This window comes from Sorex fumeus, unplaced genomic scaffold (assembly GCF_029834395.1).
Source record: "Sorex fumeus unplaced genomic scaffold, SorFum_2.1 ptg000009l, whole genome shotgun sequence".
In the NCBI taxonomy this organism is placed as follows: Eukaryota; Metazoa; Chordata; class Mammalia; order Eulipotyphla; family Soricidae; genus Sorex; species Sorex fumeus.
The window spans coordinates 14,681,199-14,698,174 of NW_026606066.1; the positions used below are offsets into that span (position 1 = coordinate 14,681,199).

Consider the following 16,976-nt stretch of genomic DNA (forward strand, 5'->3'; position numbering starts at 1 on the left):
TATTAAATTAAATTATTTATTGTTATTCATGTTAGCATGAAAACAGATATACCTCAGGTCCTGCTATATTATTAATAATATGTAATATTAAAATTATTTATTAAATATTATCAAATAAATTATAACATTTATTTATGTCATCACTGATTATCAGGGAAGTTTATGATAAGATCATAATGAGATTATGCCTCTGAGAATGCCTTGCATCAAAAGAACACGATTGGCAGGTGCAAAGATAAGGAAACTCTCACTATGACTTGGAATGAAAGACAAAAATATTAATAAAAAATGCATATTTACTCCAAAGTTTACTGCAACATCATTTACAACAGGTAAAATATGGAAACAGTGGAAATGCTTGACAAAAAATGATTGAATAAAGATATGATACATACACACAACAAAATTCTATTCAGCTATGAAAATATGAAGCTCTGCAAAAAAATTCTTTCAGGAAAGAGTCTGAAAGAATTATGCAAAAATGAAAGTAAATCAGAAGGAGAAAGGACAAGTATTGAATGATTTCACCTATGTGTGCAATTTAAGGAGCTAAGACTGATGTACATGCAAAACAAAAGAAAAACCAACAAATATTAATGACAAATTAAGGAGGATGAGGCTTAAAAGAATGAGAAAAAGGGGATAGAAGAGGGAGATAATCAGTGTGTGTGAAAGAGATAAAATTATAATACATAGGAATAAAATTAATAAATTAGAGAGTAACTTTATTGTTTGCCAAATGTAATTAGAACAAGAAAAAATGTTCACAGGTTAGATCACAAAACTATTTAGAACTTATTCCAAAAATTTTTTTAAAAAGAAAGAACAAGATAAGTAGGTTTTTATTGTTGTTGACATTTGTTTTTGTCCCACACCCAAAGGTGCTCAGGATTTACACCTGGCTTTCTGCTCAGTGAGCATTCCTCTCAGTGTCTTGGGGATAATATTCAGTGCCCGGATTAAACTGGGGCCTGGAGTGTAAATGATACAAGGGTCTTCTCCCCTACCTTATCTCTCCAGGTGAGAATGGTGAAATTAGGATTAAAATTCCAGAAGGACAGAATTGTAGATGCACAAATATCATAGTTACAGTTTATTTTGTGTTTATCCAGTCTTAAACACTGTCCTGAATACTGTCAACTGTTATTCATTTAAATTATTTCTTTCACTTTCTGGGGCCAGAACAATAATATGGTGGGTAGGGCATTAACCTTGAACAAGACTGATCAGGATTCAATCCCCAACATCCCCTGAATACCCCTGAACTCCAAACCCTGAACAACCCTGAACCCCAATACCTCAGAACTCTCAAGGAGTGATATTTGAGTGCAGAGCCATAACTAAGCCCTGAGTACAAGTGGGTGAGCCCTCTAGAGTGATTTTTTTCACTCTAATCCTTTGTTTGCTCAGAGAACACCTAGCAGTGGTCTGAGACTATTCCTAGTTCAGTGCTTGGGGGTTGTTCCCAGTTGTGCTCAGAGAAATCACGCAGGCTCAGAGACCAACCGAGTCCTCCTATATACAAAGCACACATTCCAGCCTTGGAGCTATCTTTCCCAGTTAATTCATTCTAATTCTGATCTCAATTTACAAAAGATTCATTATTTCTCTTTTATCACTGTCACTGTCACTGTCATCCATTGTTCATTGATTTACTCAAGCAGACGCCAGTAACATCTCCATTCATCCCAGCCCTGAGATTTTATCAGCCTCTCCTTACTCATTTTTCCCAATGAAACTTCCGTATTGGAGGCTCTTTCAGGGTCAGGGGAATGAGACCCATTATTGTTACTGCTTTTGCCATATGGAATATGCCATGGGTAGCTTGCCAGGCTCTGCTGTGTGGGCGGGACACTCTCGGTAGCTTGCTGGACTCTTCGAGAGGCATATACATATATATTTCCCTCTATGAGTCTGAACCCCATCAAATATAATGCGGTAATTATGGAAAATGGGTAGGGAGTGTCTTATGATGTGCAAAAGTGGTCGCGAAAGTGGTCGCGTGGTCCAGGAATATGCTCACTCATATGTGAGGCTCGGCCCGAGTGTGTGGAAAGAGGCCTGGATAGTGGCAGTGGTTGGGTAGTGGAGGTTGGCTGCTGGGACTGGGTCCCTTGGGGCGGGGAGGGCTCTCACTCGGCCACTCTGGGGCACCCTGAATAAAAAGAGCCTGACAAGGAGTCCGGTAGCATTGCTTTGGGGGCTTCATTTTAAGCTCAGGGAGAAACAGCCATGGGTTCTGGAGGGTGGTTGATGAGGAGATTATCAGGGAGTGGCTTATGGGTGTGACCCCTGGGTCTCCAGAGACTGGGGAAGCAGGCAGAGGATGTCTGCTCTCAGGTCCCATTGAACCCAGTGTCCAAGGTCACAAAGTTCCACATTACCTGGGTTCCGTGGGACTTCACTCATGAGTGAGACTCAGCCCAAACATTTGGAAAGTGTCCTGGAGCGTGGCAGTAGTTGGGTAGTGGAGGTAGGCTGCTGGGGCTTGGTCCCTTGGGGCGGGGAGGGCTCTCACCAGCCTCCTCTGAGGTGCCCCGAGTAAAAACAGTCTGGCACGGAGTTCAGTGGCATGGTTATGGGGACCTCATTTTAAGCTCTTTTATAGAGAAAGAAACAGGTATAGTGAGGCTGTTGCTATGTGAACATTTACCCATATTTTTTCAACTCTTAAATGACAAATCCAGGTTTTACCTGATTATAAGGATTAAGTTCTTAATCTAACTTCTGTCACAGTAAGATTTTGCAGAAAAAAAAATATCAAGTGATTTAGAGAAGGCAGAGACAGTACTCTAGTGTGACCGGAAGAGAGAACTGGAGAATTATAGAGCAGCATGGAACCAAGATGGCAGGATGGGACTAGACCAGGTTTGCAGAGTTTGTTCTGTATTTCTTGGTCAGTGATGAGCAAGCAAAAGGTTTTGAGGAGGATATTGAGGTTAGATACATACCATTGTGGCATTACTCAAAATGATATAGGATTCTCCTGTTTCAATATTATAAAATATTATGTTATTATCTGTAGATTGATGAAGATATTCTTGCCCTTTAAATAAAAAGCAAAACAAAGCTTGAAATGATCTCTTCTAATAGGAAATACATTTATACAAAGAGAAATTTTTTACTTCGTAAACTTACCTTGCTTTTCCTCCTTGTACAATATATACCTCTTAATATACTATTTCAAATAAAAGCTGATGATGGAAATGAGAAAAGGATTTGTATTTTACACTTCATACAAAGATGCTATATTTATTAGTATCAGTTTTATTCTATCTCAGAGTGTTTAAGAATGAAATTAAATTTTCTATGCTTTACAAAAAATATATTATGCTTCAAAATAGTATCATTTGCAATAAAAATACATTATGATTGAGTTCGGTTTAATTTACTTCAAAAATCTTTTTAATGTAAATTTTATTTTTAAAAAAGAAAAATAAAAGGTTCTATTCTGTATAGTGGTGTTTTACTGTAAATTATAATGTGAAAAATAATTTAGTTAACCTTTTAACCTTATCATTTATTTGAGTTGACTTAATTGACAGCATTTAATTTTGGAGCTCTATATAGGGCATTTGCCTTGCACACGGCTGACCTGGGTTTGATTCTTCCACCTCTCTCAGAGAGTCCGGCAAGCTACTGAGAGTATCTCGCCCGCACGACAAAGCCTGGCAAGTTACTCATGAAATATTCAATATGCCAAACACAGTAACAACAAGTCTCACAATGGAGACATTACTGGGCCTACTCAAGCAAATCTATGAACAACAGGAGGACAGTGACAGTGACAGATGTGTGTGTGTGTGTGTGTGTGTGTGTGTGTGTGTGTGTGTGTGTATGGGCTGGAGTGATAGCACAGAAATAGGGCATTTGCCTTGCACGCAGCCAGCCCAGCCGAGCCAGGTTTGATTCCTCCACCCCTCTCGGAGAGTTTGGCAAGCTACCGAGAGTATCTCGCCCGTACAGCAAAGCCTGGCAAGCTACCCATGACGTATTGGATATGTCAAACACAGTAACAACAAGTTTCATGATGGAGATGTTACTGGGCCCACTTCAGCAAATTGATGAACAACGGGAGAACAGTGCTACAGTGCTATATGTGTGTGTGTGTGTGTGTGTGTGTGTGTGTGTGTGTGTATTATAAGACACTTCCTACCCATTTCCCACTCTTACTACACCATATCTGATGGGGTTTCAGACATAGGCATATCACATGCTACTCAAAGACCCTGGCAAGCTACCAAGAGTATTTTGCCCACACGGGGCAGAGCCTGGCAAACTCCCCATGGCATATTCAATATGCCAAATACAGTAATGATAACAGGTCTCATTCCCCTGACCCTGAAAGAGCCTCCAATCATTGGGAAAAGACAAGTAAGAAGAGACTGCTAAAATATCAGGGCTGGGAGGAATAGAGATGTTACTGACGCCTGCTCGAGTAATTTGACCCTCAACGGGATGACAGTGATACAGTGATACAAATCCCCAGTGTTATGGGTGATGGCTTTGTGCTCCGTCTAGTGGTGGTGTCCTCTGGGTCATCAGGGCTACAGCCTGCAGTGGAGCACAGTGGGCACACAATGCTGGTGATCAGACTCTGGGCCTCCCAAATGCTGAGCATATGTTCTACCTACTATTGGAACTATATCCAGGTTTCTAAATAATCACTCTTTTCTGATTGAAATATGATAATCAATTCAGTTATTATATCTTTTGTTAATACAGAGATACATTAGCACTAAACAACAATAAAGCATACATATATATTTCACTTACCTGAAATCCAGTATGGAAAAAAGGTTTTATAAGAAAATGTCCCATTTAAAATATCCTTCAACGTGAGTGCTCTGGTTGTACTTCCTTCAGCTTTATTATGAACTTTCAAGGGACAGGAAAAAGAGAATGCATTTTTATTAAAATTGGAGTTAGTCATTCTATGTCTTAGCCTGCTTCCATTTACTAAAAACTTGTTTAACATCTGTTTTAATAACCATTAAAGTGATATGATTTTAATAAACAGGTCACAGAGGTATAAAAAGGTAGCCTGACTGCCTGGAGGGAGAAACTGGTGGAAATATATTGAGGTGAATGAGATATAGAGGACCACTAAAGCATCAGAGAGTGAAGAGTGTTCAAAGTTTCTGAGGGTAGTGAAATGAGAATTTCATCAACTTAAAGCCTAGTAAAGTAGTGATTACAGACCATGTGGATTTGACTGAAAAATTTAGCCCCTTAAGTGCTTTGTTGTATTTTCTAACATAGGCTTTTCATGGATTTCCACTGACTTATCAAGGATGAATTTTAGCATACCAGTTGTTCAGCTTAAATCATACATATTCTTACCTTCAGATGACTCTAGAGATGCATTCATTACATAGATTGTTTTGTATTCTGCCAATTGTAACAAGGAAGTGGATAAAAAAAAGAACCACATAATATAGTTAGTGGTTTTAGAAATTCTAAGAGTAGAGGTTTTCTGTATGAAGCCTAATCTAATGTTGCTCATAAGTCACAAGCAAATTTCACCTATATTTGAATCCTCAATAAAGAAATCATGTGTTTTAAAAACATGATTCTATTCTCAGAACAAATTAAGTATAGAGGCCTGAAATAGTCAGATATACCATGTGGATAGTATAGTAACTAATTTCTCAACCTCCTTCATATTCACATTGTCATTCTCCATCCACCTTATCCAATATCTTGGCCACCATTTGCAGAACTGAAACAGAAACATGTTATATATATATATATATATATATATATATATATATATATATATATAACACTGTAACACTGTTCTCCAGTTGTTCGATTTGTTCGAGTGGCCTAGTAACGTCTCCATCATGAGACTTGTTACTGTGCTTGTCATATCGAATATGTCACGGGGAGCTTGCCAGGCTTTGCCGTGCAGGCGAGATACTCTCGGTAAGTTGCCGGGCTCTCGAGAGGGGCAGAGGAATCAAACTTGGGTTGGCCGAGTTGGCCGCGTGCAAGGCAAACGCCCTCGCTGTGCTATCACTCCAGTTATATATATATATATATATATATATATATATATATATGTATATTAGCATTTATGATTCTGGCATTTGCCTATCTAAAAATAAACTCACAATGATGAAAACTGTAGCTTTATCCAAAATGCTAAACTCTTCCATAGTTTGTTTGACTCCTAAAATATAAACTAAAAAATATAAACCTAGAATATAAACCCTAGTTGATCTGGAGCAAGTTGTGTCTTCATTCTATTTTTTATGTTTTACTTCTCTCTCATTACCTTCTATACTCCAAATGTGCTGTGCATTCTGTACTCCAAACATTCACTTTTTTTCCATTAGGAACTTCTACTTAGTGTCTTATGCTTAATATAAGGGCTCTTCCTCTGAGAGACCCTTCCTATCTTCCTAATTTAAGTCTGTATCCTTTGTTATATGTTACCATATAACCCCTTTGTTATATATTACCACATTATCTTTATTATATATTTCCACATTCTCATAAACCATTTCTTTTTATTATTTGCTTAACAACATTTGTCTTAGTTTGTCATCAGATGTTTATTCAAGTAATTGCTAATTTGTTTTTTCATACCCCACAGTTTTCTCAAATATAAGCTCTGGGAACATATCTAATTTTGTTTGCTATTATATTTCCAGTGTCCAGGACTTCAGAGATAGGTAATTAATACTCTTTAAATGAACAGATACAAAAAATGAAGGATGGATAAATGGATGAGTTTTGTGCTTTCTTTACAGAATGAGTCTACTAATAATTTTCTATATGGGTTTATATGTCAGTCTTTGGCATGGTCTACTCACCTCTAATATACAGAACTTGCTATTACAGAAGATGGCAATAGTACCCCTGTCCTTGATTTTGATTTTGAAGCTTGAAAGTAAACATGCTCTATTTACCTAGTAATTTTATTTTATTTTAATTTTTTGATTTAATTGGGCATGAACTCCACATTACTTTTCTTTTTCTTACATTGTTTCACCATGAGATAGAGTTACAAATCTTTCATGTTTGAGATTCAGCCATACAAAGATGAAACACCCATTCCTCCACCAGTGCGCATTTTCCATCACACACATCCCAGTCCTCACCCTGTCTTTATGGCAGACAATTTCCCCAATACTCTCTCTCTAATTTTGGGCATTATGTTTTGCTCGAAATTTCCCACCACCATTCAAGCCTACCTGCTAGGGGCAGACACTAGGTAATTTATTTTCCATTGCTCATTTTGTGTATCATGAGAACTCGCACGGCCACAATTGTAAATTTCTAGATTGTAAATGATTGGGTTCCAGAGACATCTCTGTATGGTACTAATCCATTTTGGGATTCAATTGGGAGTCTCTGTGCCAAGGCTGTTGGTGCACTAAGATGGAGCCCAGAGGCAAATTGACAGCCAGTCAGCTGGATGGGCAGGGACCTGGGGAGGGACAGCCCAGGTCCTTTGCCGCCATGCGGCCTGGAGATTCAGTCCTGGACCTTGCATACCTGGACCTTGCTTTTTGAAGCTCTTGGTCCCATGGCTTCCATCCATTCAGGGCTTGTGGAGAGAGCACACTTGCTCCTTCTGGGGGGCTCCGTTGAAATTGACTTGGTATGGGGTTTGGAGAGATCTCCAGTGCTGTGGTATCTTCTGGAACTTGCTGCTGTGACTCTGGGTTAGGGCTATTGGTGAACTAAGATCTACATTACACAATTTTCAGCAGATAATATCTTGGTGAGATCCATCCTGAGTTGGTGGAGTCAGATTGGGGGTATGGCGGTGATTTTGGATTGTGAAAGCAAGTGGCTGTTGGGGGCTCTGACTGAGTGGGAATAGGTGAACCCAACCCCTCTCATTTACCTCAGTCTGTTCAGCCATGCACGGGTTCGAGCTTTTCTGAGACTTTTGATCTCTTTCAAGATTTATTTAGGGATCTCTGAAGCAAGGCCGATAGTAGAGCTTACAGGGTGGCACTGGAGTTGGTTCATGGGGTTGACTGTTAGTGCTTCCATGTGTATTGGGAAGTGGGGGGAGGTAGCCCACCCCAACTCTGAGAATGCCTGGAGATTTGTCATAAAACCCACATAACAGAATTTACAGCAGATTATATCTTGGTGAGGTCCGTCCTGAGACAGTAGAGTCAGGCTAGGTGATATGGCGGAGATTTTGGATTGTGAAAGCAAGTGGCTGCTGGGGCTCTGCTTGGTTGGCCACCAGGCCAACATACCCCCTCTGATTTATCCCAGTCTGTTCAGCTATGTGCCGGTCCAAGATTAACTGTGGCTTTGGATCTCTTTTGAGATTTATTTATTGGCCTCTGCAATAAGGCCAATAAATGAGCTTGTATAGCTGAGCCAGAGGTGGTTTGTGGGTGTGGCTCCCACATACCTAACTTTCGGCTGTTTAATTTTTTGGTAAACTTGATCCCAAGTTGTTGGGGTCTGGCCATAGGCACAACAGGAATTTTGGGGTTTTAAGAAGTCTGAAGGCACCATCAGGCTGCTGATGCACTTGGCCCGCAGGTACAGGTTGACCTGCTGGCAGTACCATACCCCCATGCCTTGTGATTTTAAAATAGTGAAACTTTGTGTTGCCATGTGACAACTGGTGACATCTCTTTCAACTAATATTAATATATGTGTGATTCACATGCTTGATTTGGATCAATACCCTTTTCTTAAATTCACTGTCACTGTCACTGTCCTCCCGCTGTTCACCGATTTTCTCGAGCGGGCCCAGTAATGTCTCCATTGTGACAATTGTTACTGTGTTTGGCATATCAAATACGTCATGGATAGCTTGCCAAACTTTGCCGTGTGGACGAGATACTCTTGGTAGCTTGCTGGGCTCTCTGAGAGGGGCGAAGGAATCGAACCCGGGTCGGCCATGTTGGCTGCGTGCAAGGTAAATGCCCTACCTGCTGTGCTATCACTACAAAAGTTAATTGGATGCCTACAAGAACAAATTAAAAGGTGAACTCCTATATAACCAAACACAATACTCACTGCACTATTCTATCTTTAAAAAATGAATAAATAAAATAATCATCTTCTTGTATTCACTCTGTAACCTAAGATTGTACATCCTATATATATTATACACAATTAAAGCTATACTTAAATTATATTATGCAACATTTATACCAATGATTTTATAATTCACACTTATTGCATAAAATACCACTTTATAATAGAATTAGGATAAACTAAGTATTTTAATTAAATTTTAAACTTCTTAAGAGCTGGAGAAATAGTACAGAATAGAAGGTGTTTGACTTGCATTCAGCCTACTCTAGTATCGCACATGGCTGCAGAGCACTGCCAGGAGTAATCTCTGAGAGCATAGCCAGGAGCAGGCATACACCCTGAAAACTGCAGGAATTGGCCTCAAAGCAAAGCAAAGCAAAACAAAATCTATAGCTTTCATCCATCTTCAGTTGCCCAGAAGTTGACATAAAGTGAAAAAACTCTTAGTTCTATGCTTGACACAAAATAATCAGTCAATTAATATTTTTGCTATTATAATTTATTAATAAAATAGTTTTCAAAACTGTTTTATCATTGTTCCCCAAACTAATTTTGACCTCTGGAACTTTTTTTTATTTCAACTTTTCCAGAGTGGTTTTGCTTTTGAATACCTACTCAAATGATAGTTTGGGAAATGAAATTTCAGCTAGACTATTGATATATACATTAAGAATAATTGAATGATATTATAATAAAATTTATCAGTTCTACTTGGGAAATTATGGCTCTTTTTCAGATTCATTACTGAAATAGAATAAATATGATGATAAATACACTTAATACTAATGAGGATATGCAAATAAATAAAATTGATAAAAATGTAAGTGTAAAGTTATTTAAAAATATTTAGTCATTTTCTTTCTCATATCATTTGCTAATCATGCTGATTCTCATTAGATTTTTCAATAGACAATAGACCAATAGACCCTCCCGTTGATCATCGATTTGCTCGAGCGGGCCCAGTAACGTCTCCATTGGAGACTTTGTTGTTACTGTGTCTGGCATATCGAATACGTCATGGGGGGCATGCCAGGCTCTGCCGTGCGAGCAAGAAACTCTCGGTAGCTTGCCGGGCTCTCCAAGAGGGGCGGAGGAATCGAACTAGGGTCGGCCATGTTGGCTGCGTGCAAGGCAAACGCCCTACCGCTGTGCTATCGCTCCAGCCCTAGATTTTTCAAAAGAACCTCTAATTTATATTACACAGTAAGCTGTATGAGACTATATTTCATGCTACTTCCTAATTAGTCATTTATATAAATGATGCCTATTAGCTGTAAATTTCAATAATCTATATGGACAACTTGGCAAAAGTCATTTCATGGGTCTAAATGCTTGAAAATCAGTTTTAAGTATGTTTTGATTATACTACTAGTTGCCATGATGATAATACCCCCATCTAAAATCTAAGAAGTAGTAAATTATGTACAGAAAACATAATTTAAAGAGACCATTATATTTATGTGAATCATAGCACAGATATGAAAAAATACTCCTTGCCCCCCATGAGCGGCTCTCTGGCACGGGCATGGCTCCAGAAGCACAAGGACTTAATGCAGAGCTCAGCAGCTTGCGGCAGAAAAGTGAATGGACTATGAGTTAATCTACGGTACCATGCCTCCCTGGGAGGAAAGGGGTGTCGCTCCTTTCCACCTTTTCCCCCTGGGCAGCAAGGTGGCGGCCACTTAGGAGCTTTTTGAAAAGCCAGGCATGAGCCTGCGGTGACAGGGCAACTGAAACCTCATGGGAAGGGGGGTGTTCCCGGCTCGTCCTTCATGCCCTACCGAGGTCACGAGTTGTCCCCCACGAGTGGCTCTCCGGCACAGCCATGGCTCCAGAGCCACAGAAACCAACCTTGTAATTATCTGACTCTTGGCAGAAATCCCTCCAGGCTTTATAAGTAAAATATCAGAAATCCAAAATGGCGCGGCCGCAATAGCAGCCGCGTGACATCATATGGTTCTTATAACCAGCTGTAGAAAACAAATTATGTCTCAATGCCTTTTCAGCAGTTCTGATTGTTGGGTGTAAACTCTAAACTATAATGGTGCATCTCTTGTCGAAATAATGAATGTAATCAAAGTAGATAGAGTGTTAAGTAGAATTCATGCAGACATTGGGAGGTGTGGGAGGGGGGTATATTGGGGTTCTTGGTGGTGAAAAATAAGTACTGGTGAAGGGAAAGGTGTTTGATCATTGCATGACCGAGACTTAAACCTGAAAGCTTTGTAACTTTTCTCATATTGATTCAATAAATAAATAATAAAATAAAATAAAATAATTTTTATGCACTAAAAAAATACTCCTAACCTCTCCTTTCATGTAACAAGATCTTATAATATCTAATTATGCTGGAGTAAGGCTGGAAACATTCAGAATGATATCAAATTAAGTGAGAAGAGTTTTAATTAGATATTTTTTCTCTTTTACATAAAATGATTACATATTTACATAAGTAATGAAATAATGTATATCTGATTTAAGTTTTTCATTATATATCATGGTCACATATCAAGAATTATAAAACTTAAGATATGCTTGAATTTCTGACTCAACTTCTGTTTCCTTGTACTTCTAGAAAGATCATAACCATAGTAACTAACATCATTGATGTGTATGTCAATCACTAACAAACAGAACTTTCCACTGGATTCTATGAAAATGAGATTGCCTTATTGCTATATTAGTTCTTATCTAAATTTACTGAAAATGATACATTTTCATCTTTATATTCTAGTGAATTGTGTAAGTTACAGATTACCATGAGACTGGAGTCTGTAATCTATTTACTTTTGCATGCCTAGCAGCCAGGATGGTACTTGGTATATAGTGGAAATGAAGATAGTATTTGTTGGATGAAAACATAAACTACATCGAAGACTTGATGTTATTTTGTTTTCACAAATTCTCTGACAAAAGATATAGGCTTGGGGGCTAGAGTGATAGTACAGCAGGTAGGGCTTTTGCCTTGCACGCAGCTGACCTCAGTTTGATTCCCATCATCCCCTGTGGTCCCCTGAGCACCGCCAGGAGTAATTCCTGAGTGCAGATCCAGGAATAACCCCTGTGCATTGCCAGGTGTGACCCCAAAAGCCCATTCCATCCACGCCAAAAAAAAAAAAGAGATATAGGCTTTACTGTCCATGTTGTAAATTCCATGGTAACTCACAATTCCAGAAGGCCAAATCTAAATGTTGGACATGGGAGTCTCCTGGTGGACAGTTCCACAACGAAATTGACCACATCATATTCAACCGATGGTCTTGCCTGACCGATGTTGCTGCTGTCCCAAAATTCCAAACGGGATCAGAACACTGTCTCCTTCGTGCAAAATTCTACTTCACGGAGTGGGGAGAAAGGACTGCAAAGTTTAAGAAGAAAACTCCTAGAACAATCACTAACTGGGAGCTCTTTGGCACTATTGCAGAAACATGGGAAGATGCCATTGTTGACAATGTTGACAAGGAATATGATCAACTGGTTCAGCACCTCCATGATTGTGCGAGGAACGCCGAGAGAAAGATAGCCACAAAAAGACGACTGTCTTCGAAAACTCTTGAGCTCATTCGCCAACGTGGCTTGGCGCAAGCCTCAGCCAACCACAATCGAACGTTCGAGCTCACAAAGCAGTGCAGAGAAGCAATAAAGGAAGACCTCAAAGAGAGAAGAGCAGCAGTGCTGGCAGATGCAGCAGAAGCTGGGAAAAGCATTCACAATGCCCGCCTGTTCTTCGCCAAATACAAGCAAGATGACAGCCTTCCAACGTCCTGATGGATCTATCACATCTTCCAGAAGGGCAATGGAGATTACCCATGACTTCTACTCAGATCTCTCTGATAGCCACGTCTGCCTGCCCACATACCAAATTCAGCAGGATGGATATATCATTCCCAAAGTTCTCCCTTCTGAAATCCAACATGCCATTTTGTTGGTAAAGAATTGAATAGCACCTGGCCCAGAAAAGGTCAGACCCGAACATCTGAAGAACCTGCTGTCAGTATTCATCAATACACTGGCTCGGCTATTCACATGCTACCTGTCTGTATGCAAGGTTCCATCCCAATGGAAAACCAGCAGAACTGTACTACTGTACAAGAAGGGATACATCCAAGACATTGGCAACTATTGCCTGATCTGTATGTTGTCTGTTGTCTATAAGCTGTTCACTCGAGTCATCCTGAATAGGATTAGTAGTATACTAGATGAAGAACAACCATGCGAGCAAGCTGGTTTCCGAAAAGGATTTAGCACAATCGACCATATCCACATAATAATCAAGCTCACTGAGGTTTCTCGGGAGTTCAAGATGCCACTCTGTCTAAAATTCATTGATTTAAAGAAGGCCTTTGATTCTGTTGAGACTGAAGTGGTCATTGAGACCCTAGCCAAACAGGCATTCAAAGTCAATACATCAGGATCCTCCGTGAGCTATATTGCGGATTCACTACCAGGATCTCACCATTCTACAGGGAGGTGATAATTGATGTCAAGAGAGGAGTATGGCAGGGTGATACTATTTCACCGAAACTCTTCAGTGCCACTCTCGAGAACGTCATGCGATGACTGGAATGGGAAGGAATGGGAGTGAAGATAGACGTCAGGAATTATATCAGCTCCTCTTCGCTGATGATATCGTTCTTATAACACCAAACATCAGCCAAGCAGCACAAATGCTAGCCGACTTCTACTGTGAGGGTGGAAGGGTCAGACTACAGCTAAATCTAACAAAGACAATGTTTATGAGAAATGGTCTTGTTCCTGATGGTCCATTCACTCTCAATGGGATGAACATCTCATAATGCAACAGTTATGTGTACCTAGGTCAAGAAGTCAACATGACAAATGACCTGGCACCTGAGATGCGCAAGAGAAAGAGAGTGGCTTGGAATGCCTTCAAGAATGTGAAAGAACTAGCTAAGAGGACAAAGAACCTCCGGCTCCAGGCACATCTCTTTGATTCCACTGTTCTTCCTGCATTAACATATGCCTCAAAGACACAGGCTCTATGAAAACAGGACGAGAACGCTATTCAGGTCTCCCAAAGAGGAATCAAAAGAGCTATGCTTGGAGTATCATGCTTCACTCAAATGAGAGAAAGAATCCAAAGTTCCAACCTTCATTGACGGTCAAGAATCAGGGATGCTGTCTCATTTGCCAAGGCATTGAAAATCAGGTGGGTTGGACACGTAATGAGATTTGGAGATGACCACTGGACTAGAGCCATTACCGACTGGATTCCCTGGGATGTCAAAAGATCACGTGGCCTCCCACCTATGAGATGGTCAGACTTCTTCGTCAAGACCCTGAACAATCAATTTGAGGCTCTTTGTGTTCCTAGAATGAGCAGATGCCACTGGGCTACATTAGCACACGACATGGATGAATGGAGACGTCACTGGCGCCCCTGCTTGAGCGAATTGATGAATAATAGGATGTCAAGTGATCAAGTGATCAAGTTGTAAATTCCATGTACCTAGATACTCCCTTATTTAAATAATTACCAAAATTTAATTTTATAATGGTATTTGAAAAGTTTTTAATCTATTTTTTGACAATAGAAATTCAGGCCTAAAACTTTTTAAAATCTATTTAAATTTATTTTATTTTATTTTATGCACTGTGATTTGCAATATTGTTAATGGTAGGGTTTCGTTCATCAAATATTCCAGCACCACACCCTCCATCAGAGTATTCTCTTCCTTCGACCATTGTCTCAGTGTCTCCTCCCCATCCTATTTCTCCTGTCTCCCCAACATTGGTATGCTCTCTATTAAAAGAGTTTTCCACAAATTTTCAGGTAATACTTCTGCTCCATAGTAAGTGATTGTCCTGAATTTACTCTGTGCACATTTCCACTATGTCTATCTGTGGAAACAGTCCTTTAAACTTCCAGAAGGTAAGATAGATAAGTGAACCTGTTTAGCCTAGGAAGCCATACTTCCAGAGCTGACTTACCCAAGACTCTCAGAATTTAACTTCCTTTCCAGTTTATGACCCTTCCAGTTCTCTTGCTTATTCCCTTGTTACAATGAACTCTTCTTTAGATACGTTTCCTCCCCTAACCCTTGAGGAGTAAAGAAAAGACAAGACCGATTCTGCCCCAGATTAGATTTAAGCAAGACTGCAGGGAAAGCATTAAGGGTCCTCTGTGTGTGTGTGTGTGTGTGTGTGTGTGTGTGTGTGTGTGTGTATGAAAAATCAATTTAAATGGCATCAGTCTCCAAAGAGCTGGAGCGATAGCACAGCGGTAGGGCGTTTGCCTTGCATGCAGCCAACATGGCCGACCCGAGTTCGATTCCTCTGCCCCTCTCGGAGAGCCCGGCAAGCTACCGAACATATCTCGCCCGCCCGGCAGAGCCTGGCAAGCTCCCCGTGATGTATTCGATATGCCAAACACAGTAACAACAGTCTCCAATGGAGATGTTACTGGGCCCGCTCGAGCAAATTGACGAACAACGGGAGGACCTTTACCTTTATCTTTACCAGTCTCACAAAATAAATTCCAGGCACTTGAAAAATATCCTAAAAAAGAACGTGGTTAATAAATTATCAATTTTATTATGGATTATGGTTGCCTCTTTCCAAATAGTGTTTATAACAGTAAATAATGCATTGATTATTTTAGAATTTAATGCTGGCATCTATACTTATAAAACTTATACTGAATAAGCAGATTTTTATGTTCTTTCAAAATAGTGTTTCTTTTTTTTTTGTTTGTTTTTTGGGTCACACCTGGTGATGCACAGGGGTTACTCCTGGCTCTGCACTCAGGAGTTACTCCTGGCGGTGCTCAAGGGACCATATGGGATGCTGGGAATCGAACCCGGGCTGGTCAAGTGCAAGGCAAACGCCCTACCCGCTGTGCTATCTCTCCAGCCCCTCAAAATAGTGTTTTAATATTAAAAATAATATTTGATTAGTTTGAAATGTAACTTTGGCATCTAGAATTTTAAAAATCTACTATATGAGTACTGGAGCAATAGCACAGCAGGTAGGGCTTCTGTCTCTCATGCAGCTTCCCAGGTTCAAATCTTCCCTCCCTCTTGGAGAGCCGGGCAAGCTACTGAGAGTATCCTGCCCACACGGCAGAGCCTGGCAAACTCCCCGTGGCATATTCGATATGCCAAAAACAGTAACAACAAGTCTCACAATGGAGACGTTACTGGTGCCTGCACAAGCAAATCGATGAACAACAGGAGGACAGCGCTACAGTGCTACTATATGAGTAGAAGTAGAAATTCTGAAAGCATATTTCTCTTTGTATGTGACTGACACTTAGCTATTAACACTTAAATCCTGATAGTACCCATATATTCCATTAGGCCCATCTTTAACATAGTTACTCATCTGTCACTTAAACATCCTAACTATATTTTTATTACTTATATCATTTTCAACTTATTAAGGCAGATGTAGAAGTATTTCAATTACAAATCTAAGAAATTACGATTCATAGAAATGATCCAGAAGAAAAGTAATGATTCAGTATTCTCCTCATTCTTGTTTAAAACAGTGCTTATTCTTTATTAGAACTGTTTTCATTTATTGCCATTTAATTGTCTACTGAGAAATCTGAAATAAACATCAAAGCAGAATCATTTGATGTCAGTGCTCATATTCACCACAAACAAAATGAGACAATAGGGTTTATAAAGTAAACAGATAAATAGCTGGAAGGTCTTTAGCACTCATTTTTTGGTATAGATTCAGAAAATGTCACCTATGAGGACACCCAAGGCAACTCATACTGTCTCCTAGGCACACTATACTGTTGACCCTGCAGTGACGGTACCTATAAACAGTCATCATCTCCAGCAATTACTACCTTGTTTGTTTCTAGAATGCGCACTCTGGGGATGTGGAGAAAATATGTGGGAAGAAAATAATTAGTTAAAATCTATGTGTGGGCAAAGGCTATCACATTGAATAAATGGATCTGAGACATTTTTAGA

General features: G+C 39.7%; 1 protein-coding gene across 1 annotated transcript in view; it reads right to left on the minus strand.

The window, feature by feature from the left end:
- Positions 1–16,976, minus strand: part of FAP (fibroblast activation protein alpha) — a 97,801-nt gene that overhangs the window by 63,030 nt on the left and 17,795 nt on the right. Inside the window, exons 4-5 of the mRNA XM_056110444.1 lie at positions 4,777–4,878; positions 2,952–3,046 (exon numbers count right to left, since the gene is read on the minus strand). Coding sequence (XP_055966419.1) covers positions 2,952–3,046; positions 4,777–4,878 — 197 coding nt within the window. The remainder of the gene's footprint in view (positions 1–2,951; positions 3,047–4,776; positions 4,879–16,976) is intronic.